This window comes from Mandrillus leucophaeus, unplaced genomic scaffold (genome assembly GCF_000951045.1).
Source record: "Mandrillus leucophaeus isolate KB7577 unplaced genomic scaffold, Mleu.le_1.0 Scaffold284, whole genome shotgun sequence".
NCBI lineage: Eukaryota > Metazoa > Chordata > Mammalia > Primates > Cercopithecidae > Mandrillus > Mandrillus leucophaeus.
In genome coordinates this window covers 3,328,604-3,349,279 of record NW_012102965.1, presented here as the reverse complement: position 1 = coordinate 3,349,279, position 20,676 = coordinate 3,328,604, and the positions used below count along the sequence as shown (strand labels likewise).

The following is a 20,676-nucleotide window of genomic DNA, read 5'->3' as shown; positions in this document are numbered from 1 at the left end:
AAAGACAACCAAGAAGAAAAAAAGAAGAAATAAAAAGACTCACAAGTGGCCCACACATTGAAGTTACTGAGCAAAGTTTTTTAAGATGACTGTGATGTATGTATTTGAGAAAACAGATGACAAGGTGAATAATCTATTTTGGAAAAGAATCTAATAGAGGGTGGGCATGGTGGCTCACGTCTATAATCCCAGCACTTTGGGAGGCCAAGGTGAGCAGATCACCTCAGGCCAGGAGTTCAAGACCAGCCTGACCAACATGGCGAAACCCTGTCTCTACTAAAAACACAAAAATTAGCCAGGCATGGTGGTACATGCCTGTAATCCCAGCTACTCAGGAGGCTGAGGATCACTTGAACCCAGGAAGTGAAAGTGTTGCAGTGAGCCGGGATCGCATTCCAGCCTGGGCAACAGAGTGAGACTCTGTCTCAAAAAAAAAAAAAAAAATCTAATAGTAACTCTAGAGCTGAAAAATATAAAACAAAATTAAGAAATTAATGATTCCGTAACAACAAGTTACACACAGCAGAGAGAGCCAGTAAGCTCTAAGATAGGCCAACAAAAAAGTAACAAAACTGAAAAAGAAAGAAAAGGGCTAAGTATACAGAAAATGAAGGAATATATGGGACAGGGTAAAAAGTTCTAACATAAAGGTACCTGGAGTCCCAGAAAGAGAAAAAGGAACAAAACACTGTTTGGAGAGATAATTGCAGAGAATTATGATAATTACAGAAAACCTCAAGCAGCACAGATTCAAGGACTGAAAACCCCAAGCAGGATAAATACAAGGAAAACCACACCTGGGACAAGTGTTGAAAACCAAATCAATTAAGAAAAGTCTTAACAGCAGCCAAAGAAAAAAGATGCAACACCAAATAACATAAGACTGACTGACAGCCTACTTTGAAAGGATGAAAACCAGAAGACAACGGGATAACATGTTTTAAAGTGCTGGGGGAACATCTGCTTCCTCAGAATTCTATACACCTAGTAAAATTAACCTTCAAAAGCAAAGACAAAATCAACTCATTTCCAGATCATAAAAACTGAGAATATTTGTTTCTAGCATATATGCACTACAAGAAATCCTAAAGGGAGTTTTTTTCATGCAAAAGGAAAAGATCCCAGAGGGAATACACAAAAAATCAGAAAGAAAAAAAAACAATGAATAGGGTAAACATGTGGGTAAATTTAAATGAATATTCCATAAAACAATCATTTTAGTGTCCTATGGGGCTTTAATAAATGTATAATTAAAACAAAATACAATAATAACACAAAAGGCAGAAAGTGAGGTGAGGGAGGAGATAGGGTAAATGGACCTAAAGTCTTCTAAGAGCATAACATTGTCTGAAACATGATTAAGTATAAGTAGCACTGGGGTAATCACTTGCACACGTGCGCAGGCACACACACACACACAAAAGTCAAATGAAAACAAATGTGTAACGAATATGTGAGAAAGTTAAAAATAATGCTTGCTTAATCCAAAAGAAAGTGGTATATAAAACAGATGGGACACGAATAAGAAACAAGGAGTAACACGGTAGCTATAGCACTTAACATATCAGTAATTATATTAAATGGTTTAAATATTCAAACTAAAGACCATATTGTCAGATTAGATTTTTTAAAAATTCACTTACGGCCGCTTATAAAAGATATAGATTACATATATGGGCATAGAAAAAAGTAAAGTATAGGCTGGGCATGGTGGCTCACACCTGTAATCCCAGCACTTTGGGAGGCCAAGGTGAGCGGATTACCTGAGGTCAGGAGTTCGAGACCAGCCTGGCCAACATGGCAAAACCTCGTCTCTACTAAAAATACAAAAATTAGCTGGTTGTGGTGGCACGCACCTGTAGTCCCAGCTACTTGGGAGGCTGAGGCAGGAGAACTGCTTGAACCCAGGAGGCGGAGGATGCAGTGAGCCAAGATCACACCACTGCACTCCAGCCTGGGTGACAGAGCGAGACTCCTTCTCAAAAAAAATATAATAATAAAAAAAAAGAAAAAGTATACAAATGGGAAAAGATCTACCATGTATCTATTAACCCAGTTGGTATAGCTACATTAATATCAAAAAGGTAGCTTATAAGGGAGTATTGCTCAAGATAAGGAAAGAATTTCATAATGAAGCTATAACAACTATAACTGTATATGGTATGCACCTAATAACAGAGCCACAGAATTAAGTAAAGCAAAAATTGGCAAATATAAAAGGAAAAATAGGCAAATCTAAAATTATAAAGGAAGAGTTTGCCCTCTCTTGGGAACCAACAGAATGAGAAAAACATCAGTGAGCACACAGAAGATTCGCACCTCGGGATTAACAAACTGAAATAATTAACATATGTAGAACATGGAACCAAACTATCTTAGTATGCACATTCTTTTAAGTACAACATATACATATAAAAATTGATCATACGAAGGGTCACAAAGCAAGTCTAAAACATTTCCAAGTCATCCAAAATATATTCTCTGACTACAGTCAGAGCAAGCTAGAAATCAATGGCAAAAAGAGAACTAGAAACTCCCCAACTGTTTAAAAATTAAAAAGTATGTTGTTACATTACCTTATGGATCAAAAAAATCAAAAAGAAAAGTATAAAATATTTTAAACTAAATAATGAATATGACATAACAATACTTGCAGGTGGACACAAAAGCTATGCTTAAAGGCTATCATACATATAGCTTAAAGGATTTGTTTATTCATTGAGACAGAGTCTTGCTGTGTCACCCAGGCTGGAATACAGTGGCATGATCTCAGCTCACTGCAACCTCCGCCTTCCAGGTTCAAGTAATTATCCTGTCTCAGCCTCCCGAGTAGCTGGGATTACAGGCACACGCCACCATGCCCAACTAATTCTTGTAATTTTTCACTACAGACAGGGTTTCATGACACTGGCCAAGCTGGTCTCGAACTCCTGACCTTGTGATCCGCCTGCCTTGGACTCTCAAAGTGCTGGGATTACAGGCGTGAGCCACCATGCCTGGCCAGCTTAAAGGATATTACTGTGTAGCCTTAAATGAAGACAGTTTTAAAAAGAAAAGCTGAAAATCAAAGATACAAACTTCCATCTCAAAAAACTAAAAAAGAAGTCAAAAATTATAGCCAAAGAGTATAAGAGGAAATAATAAAGACAAAAGCAGGAACTCATGAGATGAAAAATAAACGTATAATACAAAAAATTGACCAAGTAAAAGATTACAGAGACTACTCAAATTTATAAGACCTTGACAATATTGCATCAAAATAAGTGAGAATTACCGGCACAATAAATAGAAATGCCCCTATCAGAAATAAAAAACAAGGACAAGAGCACACCACCTAAAAACTTTTTAAAGATCATAAGAGAATATAAAGCAAACCTTATGTGAAAATTCAGATGAAATGGACAAATTCCTAAAAAAACACAATTTATTAAAACACACACAAAAATAGGAAATCTGAACAGCATACACTATTAAAACAACTGAAGCGAGGCAGAGTGGCTCATGCCTATAAGCCCAACACTTTGGGAGGCCTAGGCGGCAGGATCACTTCAGGACAGGAGTTCAAGATCAGCCTGGGCAACATAGAGAGACCTCATCTTTACAAAAGTAAAATAAACAAATAAACAAACAAACATAGTTTAAAACCTTCCAAGAACAAAATTTCCAGGCCCAAATGGCTTCACCAGTGAATTTTTCCAGACATTTAAAGAATAATTCTAATCTCACAAAAATCTTCCAGGAATAGAGAAATAGGAAATACTTCCTAATTCATTTTACAAGGTCAACATATCTTTGATGCCAAAATGTGGCAAGGGCACCACAACAAAAGGAAATCACAGGTTAATCTCTCTCATGGACAAAGATAATCCTCAACAAAATATTAGCAAGTCAAATCCAGCAATATATAAAAAGATATCACAACCAAGTTGTTTGTTCCAAAAATGCAAAGTTGGTTTAACATTCAAGAATCACTGAAATTCACCATATTAACAGAATAAAATAATCATATGATTCACATAATACAGAAAAATATTTGTTAAAACTCAGAACTGATTCATGATAAAAACTTAGCACAGCAGGAATAGAAGGTAACTTCCTTAATCTAATTTTTTAAGTGTCCATATAAATCCCACATCAAATGTTGTACTTAATGGTGAAAATGTGATAGCTTTTCCCCTAAGATCAATAACAAGATAAGAATACTCACCATCACTGCTTCTATTCAACATTATAAGAGAGATCCTAGCTAGTACAATGAGACAAAGGGGAAAAAGTATAAGGATTGGAAAGAAGAAATAAAACTGTCATTATTTACAGAAAAATAAACGGTATACACAGTAAGCCCCCTAAAATCTAAAAACTATTGAAATTAATAAGTGAATTTAGCAAGGTCACTGAAACAAGGTCAACATATAAAATCAATGATATTTCTTTTTTTTTTTTTGAGATGGAGTCTCGGTCTGTTGCCCAGGCTGGAGTGTGCAGTGGTGTGATCTTGGCTCCCTGCAATCTCCGTCTCCTGGTTCAAGCCATCCTCCCACCCAGCCTCCCGAGTAGCTAGGAATACAGGCACATGCCACCACACCCGGCTAAGTTTTTTTGTACTTTTAGTAGAGACAGGGTTTCACCATGTTGGCCAGGCTGGTCTCCAACTCCTGACCTCAAGTGTTCCGCCTGCCTCCACCTCCGAAAGTGCTAGGATTACAGGCATGAGCCACCACACCTGGCCTAATCAACCCTATTTCTACATCCCAGGAATAAACAATTAGAAAATGAAATTCTAAAGTGCCACAGAGAGTCAAATACCGTATGATCTCACTTGTATGTGGAATCTAAAAAAGCCAAACTTAACAGAATTAGAGAATCAAAAGGTGGTTACCAGAGGCTGGGAGGTGGGGGCATGGGCAGGGAAAGGGGCAATGCTGATCAATAGGCGCAAAGTTACAGTTAGACAGAAGAGTAAGTTTTGGTGTCCTATTGCACAGCACTGTGACTAGAGTTAATAATAATGTGTTGTATATTTCAAAATTACTAAAAGAGGATTTTAAATGTTCTCATCATGAAGAAATGATAAATATTTGAGGTGATAAATGTGCTAATCAGCCTGATTTGATCATTCTAAAATGTAGATCTCTGTATCAAAACATCACATGGTACCCCATAAATAGTTACTGTCAAGTCAAAAATAAAAATCAAAAATTAATAATGTTTTTTAAGTTGATTAAAAAAAAAAAAACCAAGGTCAAAACTTGAGACTGGTGGTGCCCTCAACAGTACGCTAGGAAGATTGTCCTGCTGAGAGAACATAAATAAAACGTTTTTTAAAAATTTGCCAGGTGAGGCGCCTCACACCTGTAATCCCAGCACTTTGGGATGCCAAAAGTGGCAGATCACTTGAGGTCAGGAGTTGGTGATCAGCCTGGCCAACATGGTGAAATGCTGTTTCTACTAAAAATACAAAAATTAGCTGGGTGTGGTGGTGTGCACCTGTAATCCCAGCTACTAGGGAGGCTGAGGCAGGAGAATTGCTTAAACCTGGAAGGTGGACGTTGCAGTGAGCCAAGATCACCACTGCACTCCTGCCTGAGTGACAGAGCAAGACTCCCTCTCAAAAATAATAATAATAAAATAAAAAATAAAAATGTAAGTGGCAGTAACAATAGCATAAAAATAATCAATGACCAGTGATATCACTTTTAGAAGATTTATAACCCTTTTAACCCAGTATATCTGCCCTTTAAAGAGGGTAGTTTACACTCAGCTCCATCTCATTGTTGCAGACTGCTCTAATCTTTATTAAAGAAGCCATAAATACCTTATTGAACCTATAGTCTCCAAAAGTTTTAATGTTGGTTCGAATTATTTTAAAATGTTCAGGGGTAAAAATCAAATCATTTTGTAAACTCTGAGTAACACAGATACATATAAATACAAAAATATTTTGTATTTTCTTGTTTAGTATCTCAAAATGAAATTTAAAGATGAAATAACCAACCTAACACAAAATTAAACTATACATATGTGTGTATATATATGTTTCAACTGTAATGTAAAAGAGAAACGAAATAAGTTATTTACAATAAAGCAACATGGATTTCAATATGCAAATGCTCAGACAAGACTATATTGGAAAACATAATTAAGTAGGTAGCTACTTGCATCTGTATACAGATTTTATGATTCAGGTGTGTTATATTGGTGTCTAAAACACAAGTGGCATTGCTTCGGGTAAGTGATTTCCTGAACAAAATTCAGTATAATCTTCCTTAGATTTACACAGCATTTTTAATCCTGGAAGTTTCAGTGTATAGTGAAACCAATTTATGATCTAAGCCCAAAAAAGTATAGAAGGTTTTCACCTACATCTTCGGCAAAACGTTTGAAAATTGCCCAGGACATGAGCTAATTCATCATTGCATGGAGCAGTCCAGAACACTGGAAGGCACTATCATTTCTAGTTTCTGCCAATGAATGCTACTAGTGCCCCTCAATCATATGACCATCAAATAACACACCTGCAGATTTCCAGTGTGTCCCCCAAAAAGCAATACCACACCCATTCATTACCACTGGCATAGACCAGTCTCTAATCCCAGCTTAACCACATGCTACCCTTGAAGCTCTGAGAAGTCACTCGGTCATTTACAGATCACCCCAGCTAAAGTATCATTTCACCAACTCACCCAGTTACAAGCAACAGTGACAAAAATCCTTGAATTTGAGTTTTCTCTAAAAGTATCAAAGTCATCATGATGTTTAAGAAAAATCACTTCTTAAAAATTTATTTATACTTATTTTGAATTACAGATTAGAGCATGAACACCACACTATTTTTTAATATTTAGATCCTAAAAGTCTGAATCTGACTCTGCTCAAACCCAATTAGATTTTGTAATAACTTCCAGTGAAAAGCTGTCTCAGGAACCATTGGCATAGACAACTTTTTTTTTTTTTTTTTGATACAGGGTCTTACTCTGTCGCCCAGGCTGGAATGCAGTCTTGCTATCTCAGCTCACCGCAACCTCTGCCTCCCAGGTTCAAGCGATTCTCTTGCCTCAGGCTGCTGAATAGTTGGGATTACAGGCGCCTGCCACCACACGCGGCTCATTTTTGTATTTTTAGTAGAGACGGGGTTTCACCATGTTGGCCAGGCTGGTCTTGAACTCCTGACCTCAAGTGATCCGCCACCTCAGCCTCCCAAAGTGCTAGGATTACAGGCGTGAGCCACCGCGCCCAGTCATGACAACTTTTAAATCCTACTATTAAAATGTTATGTGTAACTTTGTTTGCTAAACAAATGCCATGTTTGCCATTTTTAAATAAAATCTAGAAAAATAACAGAAAAACTGGAATGAGAACTATTTTCTTTGACCTCTTATAGACCAAAAAAAAAAATTTCACCCAAATTTTCAGTCTTCATTCTTATTATTTTGTACCTCCGCCTCTAAGACCTTGCTGCATAACATACTCAAAGAACTTAGTAAGAAGAAAATTTGGAGCTGAATTTGAAGAGTTAAAATACCTGTTTTCCAAATAAAAACAACCTAAAACATCAGTCAAAAGTCATCATTTTCTAGGGTTCACATCTCCCTTTTTATATAGGTAAGTTAATTCTAAAAATGTTGAGAATTTTATTAAAAACTGTAATTTTACAGAGTACAGGGCTACTTATTTTCAAGTACTTGCCTACCATGTGAATGGTTTTGGAGATTAAAAAAAGACCTGGTTTTGAATCATGGCTCTGCCATTAACTAGCTATGTATCCCTGTACAAAATTCTTAATCCATTTCTTCAAAATAAAATACCACCTACCTTGCAGTGTTGTGACAATATGTAAAGCACCTCCCAGAGAGCTTTTCACATAACAGTTGTTCATTAAATAGGAGCTATAGTTGTTATTATTATAATTAGCTGTCATGTTTGCCAATATCTACTTATTAACTCACTCAACTATTTTCTTTTCAGTTGCCTTATACTTAATTTCTTTTTCCTGGCTTGCAAAACATTTTGAGATATGCTGGATCAATGTTACACAATGTCTTTTGTATTAAAAACCTCACTGAATTGTCCTAAGACGAACTAAAAAGATGGAAAGGGCAGGCAGGCAGTTCTTAAGCCACAAGTCAACATTTACTGAACCACGCATGTGATGGTAGCTCTCCATTTTAGAGATAAAGAAACTGAGACCCAAAGAAATAAAGAGTCCTGTCCTAGGTCACAAATGAATTATAACTGAACAAGCCAGAGTCTACCAATCTTAACTCCAAACCCGAGGCTCTTTCCAGTACAAAGTAAAATAAAAATTTTAAATACTGGTCAGACACGGTGGCTCACGCCTGTAATTCCAGCACTTTGGGAAGCCGAGGCAGATGGATAGCCTGCGGTCTGGAGTTCGAGACCAGCCTGGCCAACATGGTGAAACCCCGGCTCTGCTAAAAATACAAAAATTAACCGGCCATGGTGGCATGCGCCTGTAATCCCAGCTACTTGGGAGGCTGAGGCAGGAGAATCGCTTGAACCTGGGAGGCAGAGATTGCAGTGAGCGGAGATCGCACCATTGCACTCCCACCAGGGCAACAGGGCATGACTCTGTCTCAAAAAAAAAAATTCTAAATACCAATTCTCCTTTTAAAAAAAGTCCAGGGATCTGAGCTTAAAACACACTGATACACTGAGAAACCAGGAGTGTTTCCATTTCAAACAATGTTGAATATTAACCTTAACCTGAGCCTCCAATTCAGGCAGCTTTAATTTTTTTTCTAAATCATGTCCATGGCCTAGCATGACTTGGCAAATAAGCAAATTTTTTTTCTCTCCAATAAACCCTTTCTCCAACCACTGAAAACAACAAAGGAAAAACCAACATTCTTCCTAGAGTTAATTTTAAAATACTTCGATTTCACACACAGGTAATACCTACTCGTAAATGCTGGCTTAGAAACAGGAGTGAACAGGTCCTCTTCCCGCTTACTAGGCCCATGCATAGCTGTTTTCTTCCCCACTAAGGCTGCTTCATTAAAATGTAAACGTCAAAACCACATAGATCAATACGTGGATATGAATGATCCAGAGCCTATGAGATGTTAATACAAACACCACTACCTGGCCCTTTTGAAAGTCTCAATTATGGAAAGTGGGATTGTTTAAGAGCCTTCATTACAGTTTCATAGATTAAAATACCATTCTCTCCATTGGCATTAGGTTGTGAGTGGGCTTTTTTTTTTTTTTTCCTTCTTTTTCTAACGTTGAATATGTATACATCATTGCCCACCACCAGGAGGGGATTCCTATAACAAGGCAGAGAGGGTGGCAGGCTCCCGAGGACTGGAGAAGGCCAAGACCGGCGGCGCTGCGCGCAGAGAGCTTTGGGGCCTCCGTTGTTGCACCGCTCACCCAAACAACTTAGCTCGGTGCCGGGAGGGTCGCTGCGCGAAACCTGCCCGCGGGGCTGCGTGCCAGCCCCCACCTGCGCACCCAAGCCCCCAAGCCCCCAAGCCCCCCAAGCCCAAAGGGAAAGCGCCGGGGCCTCCTTAAAACCCAGCGCACTCGAAGCGCAGTCTGCTGCGCAGCGACTCGCACGGAAACCGGGTGAAAAGAAAGGGGGGCCGGCGAACCCTAAAATTAGCGTTCCGGAAGCAGCGGCCCGGCACCGCCGCGCGGAGACAGCGTCCTCCGCCCGGGCGACAGCGCGAGCGCTCTCCCCTGGGCGCGCGGCCCCTCTGCGCCCTTCCTGGGCACGCGGGCCAGGAGTACGACCAGCTCAATAGGAAGGAAGGGCTCCCCCCGGAAACGGGATCGGGGAACACGTGTAGCCTCCGGAGACCTAAGGGTCCATCGCTCCTCCCCTAAATGCGGCAGAACATTTAAGGAGCCTCCGAATTTAAAACCCCAGAATCCTCCAGAATGCTTGTTGTTGAACTTAAAATTTGGTTGGCTCATTTTTCAGTGAGCCCTTTCCTTTTTTGAGTTTTTATTTAAATCGGTTTCTGTCTTCCCCCATCCCCCCCACAACAGAATTAGAGTGTTGGGAGGTGAGGGGGAGGTAAGGAGTGGAGGCTGATGGAGTGGGGGTAGTTTACATCCCAACATTTCTCTGCAAGATAAACAGTTCTGAAGGTCAGCGACGGCTCCCCATGGAGCGCTCCTAAAAAGATTAATGTTCATTAAAGGATTCTTCGTCAGCGTTTACCTTGAGAACCCAAACTGTTTTAAGTCCCAAGTATTTCAGATATTCCAATTCTAATAATGTATTGAAAACCTGTATATTCATTATTAACTATTGTGAACACCCCCAAAATAAAATTATCAAAAATCTGGGAGCTAGTCTAAGGAAATCTGTGAAAGCTGTGTTACTCAGCCAAGATTAAATGAAGAATGCAAAAATAGAGTTATATTTAGTACTACAAAAATGGAAAGCTGAATGACACAATATTTGGAAACTAGAAGCTAGTCATTTTTTAAAGTCATCATATTTATTATATAACTAGAATGTTAATATAGGCACGGTAATTTTAAACTAGTCATTAATACAAACTAAATATGTCTGTGGAGTGACATCGCATCCCTAGGATCTTTTAGCCTTTAGCCCTCTCTTAGCCATCCTTCTGCAGTCCGCCCCTTACCTTTATTTTCGGAATCTTTCATTCTCTGCTTCCTCCCTCTGCTGCAAATGAGCAGGAAAGTCCGTCTGATTCTGCAACCCTGACTTTTGATTTGTCATTCACAGTCAGCGGTCTCGGGGGCGAAGTCTCTCAACGGAGGAGCACTCGGGCTATGATAATTGCATGCAAGTCGGTGTGCGGGGTTATAATTTTGCTTATACTGGAGCGGAAAGGATGGGGATGAAGGCAGACGTAAACACAAATTCCAAAACATGGCATGGAACCGGATCTGGAGCCGAGGTTTGCCTTTCCTTCCCTCAGGATAGGGAACCAACTGTTTAGCGCCTCCTCATCTCTGAATTGAAAGGGGAATGTCTGTGTCATGCACCAGGTTTATTTTCAGATGGTAAGTCAGCTTTGGAGGAGGATTAAGAGCCCTGTACTTTCATTCATTCATTCAACATTTATTTTACCTCTCTGTGGACCAGGCTGTATGCTAAGTACTGGGGATACAACAATGCACAGGACTAGCCCTCGGTCCTCAAGCTGCTCACAGGCGTTATAGTACAGAGGCATACAGTGCAATATAATGGCCTGTGTCTGCTGCATGGACACAGGTTATTGAACCCATTTCACCCAGGCCTAAGTTGATACTCAAGGAGGCTTTAGTGACTGGTTGTAAGCCACTGAGTGGCAGACTAGGAATAGGCATGAGGATACCAAACCATAAGACCCCTCTGTTGGAGAGGAAGGAGGATTCAAGTAAATCTTTCAGTCATTCAGTTCACTTACTCTAAATCATTCCACAGCTCAGATTCATTCATTCATTCCTTCAATCATTTATTCAACACATGGTTATTTGTGCCAGGCACTATTCCACCTGTTAGGGTTTCAGGTCCCTGCCTTCTTGGCTATTGCACTCTGGTGCAAGGATTCAGACAGGTAATGTAGACATATAATAAATGGCAATAAATGTTGTGAAGAAAAATGAAACATGGTAATGAAGTAACAGGGGTGCCATTTTAGGTAGGGTGGCCAAGGGAGGTGCCATTTTACTTGTTTTATGGAAAATGAGTAAGAGTCATCACAGTCTCTTCCAAATGGCTTCACTCAGAAACTGTTCTTTAAGTTCTGAACCCTCCCAATCTCCTCTGCTTCATGCATACTCACTGATGGATGGTGTTTATTCCCCATGATACAGATTGGTAAACTGGTAGCCAGAAAGACTGACTGACTCAAATACATAATGAAATTGGAAGAAGAGCAACAGAAAGGAATACATCTTCCTGTTACTCTCATCCTCAGAAATTACTGAGTTAAATGCAATATTGATATTAAAAATTTGCAGGACTAGGCATTAAAAGGGTTGAAGACCTATCTCTACCATCTCTACCTTTTATTAACTGAGTAGTGTAGGGCAAGTGACAGAACCTCTCTGGCATGAGTTTTCTCATCTGTAAAGTGGGAATAATCATAGCTGTCCTATATATGTACTGGGTTGTTCATATCATTAAAAGGGAGAACAGAATTTTGTAAACAAAACACTAAATAAATGTAGGGTATAATTACCAACTGCTTGGGCACATTTAAGAGGACTAATTGTCAGTGTTCACCTGTTCATTACTGCAACCCGAGAGTCAAATATAGCTATAATGTGAGAGCTTTCATGGCTATTAGGGGGCCTTGAGTTGACTTCTCGTTGCCACAACTGGAAGACTCCCTGAAAGCTTTGGGAACTTTAAGTATTTGTTTTTGGTTCCATCTTTCCTTGGCAGTGGATAATATCTTTCTGCTGTCTTTGACAACTTAAGACCAATAAGGAAAATCTGCCTTCATTACAACTCCTTACCGGCCACCAAATGAGACATTGGCTAAACCACATCAGAGAAACTGGCATCTTTATCTCCAAGAACCAAGTCCAGGATAGCCAAAATGTGCCCAAGAGGAGCACTTTGGGGGACTGAGAAGGTGAGGGAGTAGGTGGTGAGAAGCCATCATTCATGCACTCTTTTATTCAATAATATTCACGGTACCAGCACTGCTGTGAACACTAGGAATGACACAGTGCTGAACAAAACATTCTCTGTCCTCAGGAGTCTGTAGTCTCAGGTCAAGAGGCTTCCACTAGATATGCCAATTTACCAAAGTAGGCAAAAAAACGCCAAGGCGTGGGTTTGAATAGTAGGGCAAAAGCTCCAAAGCAAAAGAGGACTGGGAGAGGTGGCTGATGCCTGTAATCCCAGCACTTTAGGAGGCCAAGGTGGTAGGATTGCTTGAGGTCAGGAGTTCAAAACCAGCCTGGGCAACATAGTGAGACCCTGTCTCTACGAAAAAAATTTTTTAGTTTGCTGGGCATGATGGCATGAGCCTGTGGTCCAGCTACTTGGGAGGCTGAGATGGGAGGATGCTTGAGTCTGGGAGGTCAAGGCTGCAGTGAGCCATGGGCAACAGAGCAAGAAAGACCCTGGGTGACAGACCAGACTGTGTCTCAAAAAATAAATAAAATAAAGCGTAAGAGAATGGATTCAAACATGGGCCCTGCCATGTACCAGCCCCTGGAATATAAGCTGAGACAAGTTGCTGCACCTCTCTTAAGTTTCCATTTTCTGATCTGCAGGATGGAGGCGATAATGGTACCCATCTTCCACAGCTGGGTGAGTCTCAAACAAGTTAATACGTTTAAGGTTCATAGCACAAAGCCTGACACATAAGGGCTCCATAAATGCTGTAAGATGAGTAGTATTACCTTGTAACTGGGTCAAGTTTACTCCCCTAAGCTTCAGTTTCCTCATAAAATATGGAAAATAATAACTAGTTTGTAGGATTATTGTGAGAATTACATATGAAGAAGAATATGAAGTCGTTGGCATAAAGGAATAAAGGAATAACCAATCACCAACCACCCTCACTCCAGGCCCTTTTTAAAATTTTTTTTATTTTTAATTTTTGTGGGTACATAGTAGGTATATATATTTATGAGGTACATGAGAAATTTTGATACAGGCATGCCACGTGTAATAATCACATCATGGAATATGGAGTATCCATCCCCTCAAGCATTTATCCTTTGTGTTACAAACAATCCAATTATACTCTTTCAGTTATTTTAACATGTACAATTAAATCACTATTGACTGTAGTCACCTTGTTGTGCTATCAAATACTAGGTCTTATTCATTCTTCCTAACTATTCCAGGCCCTTTTTAATAAAGAAGGCTCCCCAAACCAAAATTTTAAAAAGACCAATGCTAGGAGTAGAAAGGAAGTAGAAGAAGGGAAGGAAGACACCCATTTATATTGCAAAAGGAAGTAATAATGTTTTCAAAAGTGTAGTCATTTCTAGGGGTATTTGCATTGTACCCAACATTGTATTTTGAAAAGTTTCAAACACACCAAAAAGTTGAAAGAATTATTCAGTGGGCCCCATATCCAAGTACATTTGGGTATATTTGCTTCATCACATGTGTCTGTTTCTCTATCCAACTTTAATTGATCTTTTTTCTCCTTAAGTTGAAAGAGGTTTGAAGGCCTCATCAAATATAAAGAGCCTTTATTTTCCCTCCTGATGCAGTATTTCCAGAAGCACAGGCCTCCTGATTCTGTGGCTATTCCAAGCAGAGCTGGGTGAACTCTCAGAAGTCTTGTCATGTCACACAGTAAATCTCAAGGCCACACCCAGTTAAGGACAAGGATGGAGTCTAGAGCTTTCCACAACAAGGCAATATCTCTGTCAGACCCCAAGCTTCAGATAAACTGGTACTGAGGATGATTAGAAACAGCCGCTAATGGACAAGATGCTCTATCTCAAAAACTGGGTTTAGGAAAAGCTTCAGGCAGGCTCTGCTGGCCACTAAGTCCCTTGACAACCCTGCACATCCTTGCCTTGTTAGATGCCACTCTGAGTCACTAAACCAGTGACTCATGCTCAGCAAGCGAGGCCATCTTGAGAGCTAAACTGAAGGGAATTTTCAAGAACAACGAGTGAAACCCTGAATTGAAAGGGAATAAGGCTTTTTATTGTCCGAGCAAAACAAAAATGAAAGGAAAAAAAACACTGCTGTCATACTGTGGATTAAACTTTCCCAGCTGCAAATTTTACTCTGAGGAAACACTGGGCACCAAAAAAAAAATAAGTAAATTAAAAAAAAAAAAAAAAAAGCTTTTACATGCCCTTGGAATTTTTGAGGCATTTTAATTCTTGATTAGTTGATAGGTAAGCAGAGACCTAGAACACATGTCCCAAATTAGGCAGATGAAATGATCTTTCAATGACTTGTCTAGAGCTTCTGCTTGCTTAGTCATTCATTCCCAAAGACTGGCTTTACCTGCAACCCCACACTCGGTCTTCCTGCACCCAGCCAAGCCTCTGTCTGGCTTGCTCAGAGCACCCAAATGGCCAGAAAAGAGGTGAGAAGGAAAAAGAAAATGTGCTTACTGCGGGGAGGGGGTAGATGTTTAGGATTAGGGCTAGCCACAGAGAAGAGGGCAGCATGGGTTATATGGAGTACCTACTATATGCCAAGCTATTTTCTTATCATCATCATCATACATTTGTTGAGAACTTACTATTTGGCAAGCATTGTCTTTAATGCAAGGACTCAGAGCAGACCTCCAGGGTTTGAATCCCAGCTTACTAGTTGTATAACTTTGGAAATGTTACTGAACCTCTCTCTGCTTCAGTTTTTCTTATGTGTAAAATGAAAGCTGTAAAACAGGATTATTATAAGAATAAAATAAAATCATACACAATCTTTAAGACAGTGGCTGGCACATAGTGTGACAAAAGCAATGCACACGTTAACTCTTGCCATTCGTTTTATTAGATGAGAAAAACGAGGCAGAGAGGCAAGAAGATTTGCCAAAGGAGACACATAGCTAAACACAGCAAAGTCCAGAATCGTCATGTCATTTATTTCTCACACAGTCCTGTGAGGGAAATGGGAAGGAAAGGAGAGTAGCTTCACCTGCAACACCACACTCGGTCTTCCTTTTATTGGTAAGAGTTTGGAAACCCAAGACGGTCTAGTAATTTACGCGTCACAAGTTGGCAAGTAGGAGAGTTGAGATTTAACCCCACATTTGCTGACTGTAAAACCCTTGCTCATCCTACTAGGTCAGTGGTTCTCAACTTTTAGCATGTGTCAGAATTACTGCAGAGTTTATTAAAACACATTTCCAGGTCCCAGCCTCCTATCCCTCCCCATCCTCCCATCCTCCCACCCCTCAGTTTGTGATTTGGTAGCTCTGAGAGGGGGCCTAGAATTTGCATTTCTAACAAGATCCTGAGTGATGTTGATGCTGCTGGTCTCATGCTGCTGGTCTAGAAACCAAGCTTGGAGAACCACGGCTCTCTACAATCATGCACCTGTATGCAGAACAGGTGGTAGGAGGAGAGCCAGAGCCACAGACCCAAAGATTGTGGGTCAGTAAGGTTTTCCCACTCTGACAAAGTGTTGGTTACTTCCCATAGCCTGGCTAATAAACCTTGTATTTACGCAGCCCTTTCATTTTTATGGTCTCATTTGATCTCTCTAATATCCTTAGGAATAGGCTAGGTAGGGATCATGACCTCCATTCAATGTGGCTTGTTTTTAGGGACATATGGCTAGACAATGGCAGTGACAGAATAAACCACTGATCAACGTGACAGCAATTCTGTCCTTTTCTCCAAGTAAATTGTTCTGGAAAATACTATTTACTGATGGACAATGACTCTAGTTCCAACCTGAGTCTTCCCAGAGAATACCATAGCTCAGGAAAGGGCTCCTCGCCCACGACAGGGTTTAGAGGAAGGAATTTCTGGTGGGAGGAACTCAAGGCCGGTTATCTACCATAATTTCAAGGGCTAGAGAAGTCTACTGCTCATAAAATGTTTTCCTCATTTGCTCCCTTTTCTATAACCTACAAACTTTGATATTTGAGTAAAATGGTTTTCTGGAATGGATGGAAGCATTTGGAGGGTTAATTTCAATTCAGCACAGCTTGTTCATTTAGAACTACTGGCATAATTAAGTATATTTTTAAAAGTTGTTTAGACCTCTAAACCAACAAATAATTCATATCCAGAATATTTAAAGAATTCCTAAAATGGATAAGAAAAAAAAAAAAACACCAAGTTAAAGAAATGAGAAAGACATCAATAGGCCTTTCACAAAGGTTCACACAAGAATGGCCAATATTCATGTGAAAAGATATTCAGCTTCATTATTCGTCAAGAAAATTCAATATAAAACAACATGGAATACCATTTCATACCCATCAAATTAGCAAGCATTTAAAAGTCTGACCATATTCAGTAAGGAATCAGGGAGCTTATACACAGTTGGCAGAAACTGAATTCGCACAAATATACAAAGGTCAACTTGGCAATAGCTCTCAAAATCAAAAATATATATATACAGTTTGATGCAGTAATTGTCCCTTTAGATAGTTATGCTAAACTTTTAGTGACAAATGTTCAGAGTGTAAATTTCAGAGTCATTCTCTTTGGAAATATATAAAAATGGAAGGAATCTTTCATTCCAGACATATTTATTGAATGTCTGCTATGTTCAGGACACAGTATTAGGATGAAAAGATGACAGGAATCCTTAGAAGCTATGTTCCTTCACCCCTGCAGCCTCCTGATGAAAAAGAAGAAGGTGGCAGAAAGAAGGACCTTCTGGTTGACGCAGAAGGGTTAACTGCCCCAAAAAAGCCTCCAGCTGTGGTTGCTTCCTAGAGTGCACTGAACTTTTAACCATATTTTGAGTGTGATCATATGGTTGACAATCTAGACTAAGCATTAATCTAGACTAACAGCAGTCTGGACTATTATGAAACTCTACACTATTATTAGTCTATACTAACAATAGTATACGAATAGTAGTCTAGATTTTCAGCCATATTAATATTATGGTTTTCTAATAATTTCTAGACTTTTCTAGGTTTTCTAGACTATTTTCTAAGAATAGTCTACATTTTCAACCATATTAATATTAGGTTTTGTTTTATTAATATGAATACATATAATAGTAAACCTAATATTAATAAAAATAACCAGCCCTTTGTGAACCTCTATGTACCAGAAGTGCATTTAATCATCACAGTTACATGGCATAGGAATTGTCATCCTCATTCTTCAGATAATATATAACTCCATTTTTGAAAGACTAAGGACATTGTCTAATATCACACAGCTTATTAATGTGCCATTTATGAGTGGCAGATTCAAATAATAGCCTGTCTGACATCAAAGCATATGATTCTAGATGCCCAAAGTGATGTTAACATCATCATAAGAAATTCAGGTTAACTTTAAAAAATCAAATAAAATTGAAATATAGATTTCTTTTATTGTATAATTTCATTTTACTTCCCTCTTCTATGAGTATAGCTATTGAAACATGTTTTTTCATGTATGGAGGGAGATGTGGCAGAAAGGATGTTGTATAGACAGGCCTGAATCTGCCACTCACCAGTCACAGGACCTCCAGCATATCACTTGGTGTCTCTTGCTTCACCTTCCTTTATATATAAAATGGGGGAAATACATAACATCTGCCCTCTCTCCTTCCAGGGGTATTGTCAAGATCTAAACAAAAGCCTGTAGTTGAACTATTCTTTAGGATGTCAAGTATCATGTAATATTAGATATTAGAATGGCTTTATACCCAGGGCTTATGAGGAAAGGGGAAGATAGATAGTAGAGGAATGTAGTGAGCAGCCAAGATCCCATCTAAGAAGAGAGGTGTGGGATGGCAATGAGCCCTGGGAAGCTGTGAGTAAACGCTAGGTCAGGAACACAGAAGCAGAGATGGTTTTTTAGGCACTACAGATCTGGTTTTAAAAATTATAAAACTAATGCAGGAACAGAAAACCAAACACCAGTTGTTCTCACTTATAAGTGGGAGCTGAACAATGAGAACACATGGACACAGGGAGGGGACCAACACACACTGGGGCCCGTGGTGGTGAGGGCAGGGGAGGGAGAGCATCAGGAAGAATACCTAATGCATGCTGGGCTTAATACCTAAGTGAAGGGTTGATAGGTGCAGCAAACCACCTTGGCACACCTTTACCTATGTAACAAACCTGAACATCCTGTATGTGTATCCCAGAACAAATATTTTAAAAATTAAAATAAAAATTATAAGACTAGAACACTTATTCTAACCCAAGTTACTACAGTGGCAATATTCATTTATTCCTCTTTTGTAAGCATTCACACATCTGGAATAACACTATGCATGTAATTATCACTCAAGGGATACTTGTTGCAATCATCGATTTCATTTAAGCTCATGATAAGAAGTGGTCAGCCTTCCGCCCTATTTAGTTTCAGCAATAGTTCTTTTTGTTTGTTTGTTTGAGACAGAATCTCACTCTGTGACCCAGGCTGGAGTGCAGTGGTGCAATCTCAGCTCACTGCAGCCTCTGCCTCTTGGGTTCAAGCGATTTTCCTGCCTCAGCCTCCCAGTTAGCTGGGACTACAGGTGTACGCCACCACACCCAGCTAATTTTTGTATTTTTAGTAGAGACGGGGTTTCACCACCGTGGCCAGGCTGGTCTCGAACTCCTGACCTTAAGTGATCTGTCCGCCTCGCCTCCCAAAGTGCTGGGATTACAGGATTGAGCCACCGCGCCCGGCCTCAGCAATAGTTCTTGATGACAGTACGGAACGAATTTTATTGGTGCACTGACTTAAAAAAAGTAGGAATACATACTTGGAAGCCGGCAAGATGACAATGACAAGCTGCAGAGTCTCCCTAACAACCACCAATAGAAAAGCTTGTTTTTAACGCAATAAATAAATATTTGAAAGATAATTATTGCTGGTCATTTTCAAATTTATTTTTATAATCCTTACTAGGTACTAACACTTTGTAACTACCAACTCGTTTAATTCATTAATTTATTTAATCCTCAAAACACCAGGAGTGGGTGAGGGGACTATATCGATGGCAGGGTCCTGGTGCAGTCTGGCTCTGCCCTGCATCTGGTCGGCCATTTTAGAAATAAGGCATGTCAACCCCTCAGAGGAAGGATCCTCAGACGATGGAAACAGACAAAAAGGACAAGACAAGACACATTTATCAGCAGTATCTACACAGTACCAAGCCCTGCACTTAGCCTGGTGGGGGATACAAAGATGAAATGGATGAGAATGTGGAATCTTTAATACCAGATGAACAGTGACAAACGCTCTACAGGTGACGAAATGCTAAAGGAGGGGTTACAGGTGGCAGGAACCCCAAAGATTTCAGGGAAGAGACTGCATTTGTGCTAGTCTTGGCAGGAGGGTAGGAATCCGGCAGGCTGAGATGCGGGCATGGACACTGCAAACAGAGAAAAGCCGGGAACCAGCAGATCAGGTCACTTCCCTGCTTAGCACACTTCAGTGTTTTTTCCCAGCTCATGTTGAATAAAATCTGAACTCCTCCTCATGTTCTGCCCAGACCTCATCCGGGCCCTGCATCCCTCACTTTCCCCTTGCTCAGTTCAGGCACTCTGGGAACCTTTTCACTTGCTATTCTCTATTACTCGGCTCCAAGCTGGAGTAACTCCTCGTCAGTCCTCGGGTCTCCGCTAACTTGCAGCGCCTCGGAGAGGCCTTCCCAGTCCGCCTGCCACGGAAACTCGGGCCCCCTTACTTTTTTCCTCTCTCAGCAGACTATCTGATTCCCTCCAAGCACACATAGCAATGTGTACCGGGCTTTCTCTGTTTTGCGTGTGTAATGTCTGTCTTCCTCTCTCGAAGCAGTTCCACAAGCCCTTGCCCATCGTGTTCTCCTCCGATCAAGGCAGATGGAGGGGCTCGATAAAAATTGTGGAATGAATGAATGGAGTGAGTCAGTGATTGGCTGTGAGTTGAGGCCCTGGCGAGGACAGGACTGAGTGTGCTAGGAAATAGTTTATCGCGGCGAGATCTTCGAGATCACCGCAGGCAGGTAGAAAGGAGGTGGGTACAGGGCAGGAGGACCTTAAAGGGACCCTCGGGTTCGGATTCATTCCCCCAAAGGGCACTGCATTGCAGGCGCCAGGCCAGGTGCGGGGCGGGGACAAGCTAACCTCAGTGAAGCTGTGTCGCCGCGCC

The 20,676-nt window shown here is 40.3% G+C and overlaps 1 protein-coding gene across 3 annotated transcripts in view; it reads right to left on the bottom strand.

The window, feature by feature from the left end:
* The window catches only part of DNAJC6 (DnaJ (Hsp40) homolog, subfamily C, member 6), a 163,317-nt gene that overhangs the window by 136,372 nt on the left and 6,269 nt on the right, over nt 1-20,676 (bottom strand). For 2 of the 3 annotated variants that reach the window (XM_011985479.1, XM_011985478.1), the window contains exon 1: nt 10,623-11,074. The exons of the other annotated variant lie outside the window; for it this stretch is intronic. Coding sequence is in view for 1 of the 2 variants with exons in the window: in XM_011985478.1 (XP_011840868.1) it covers nt 10,623-10,644 (22 nt within the window). In the remaining variant the exon portion in view is untranslated. Of the gene's footprint in view, nt 1-10,622; nt 11,075-20,676 lie in introns of those variants that run through there. 3 annotated transcript variants of the gene reach the window in all.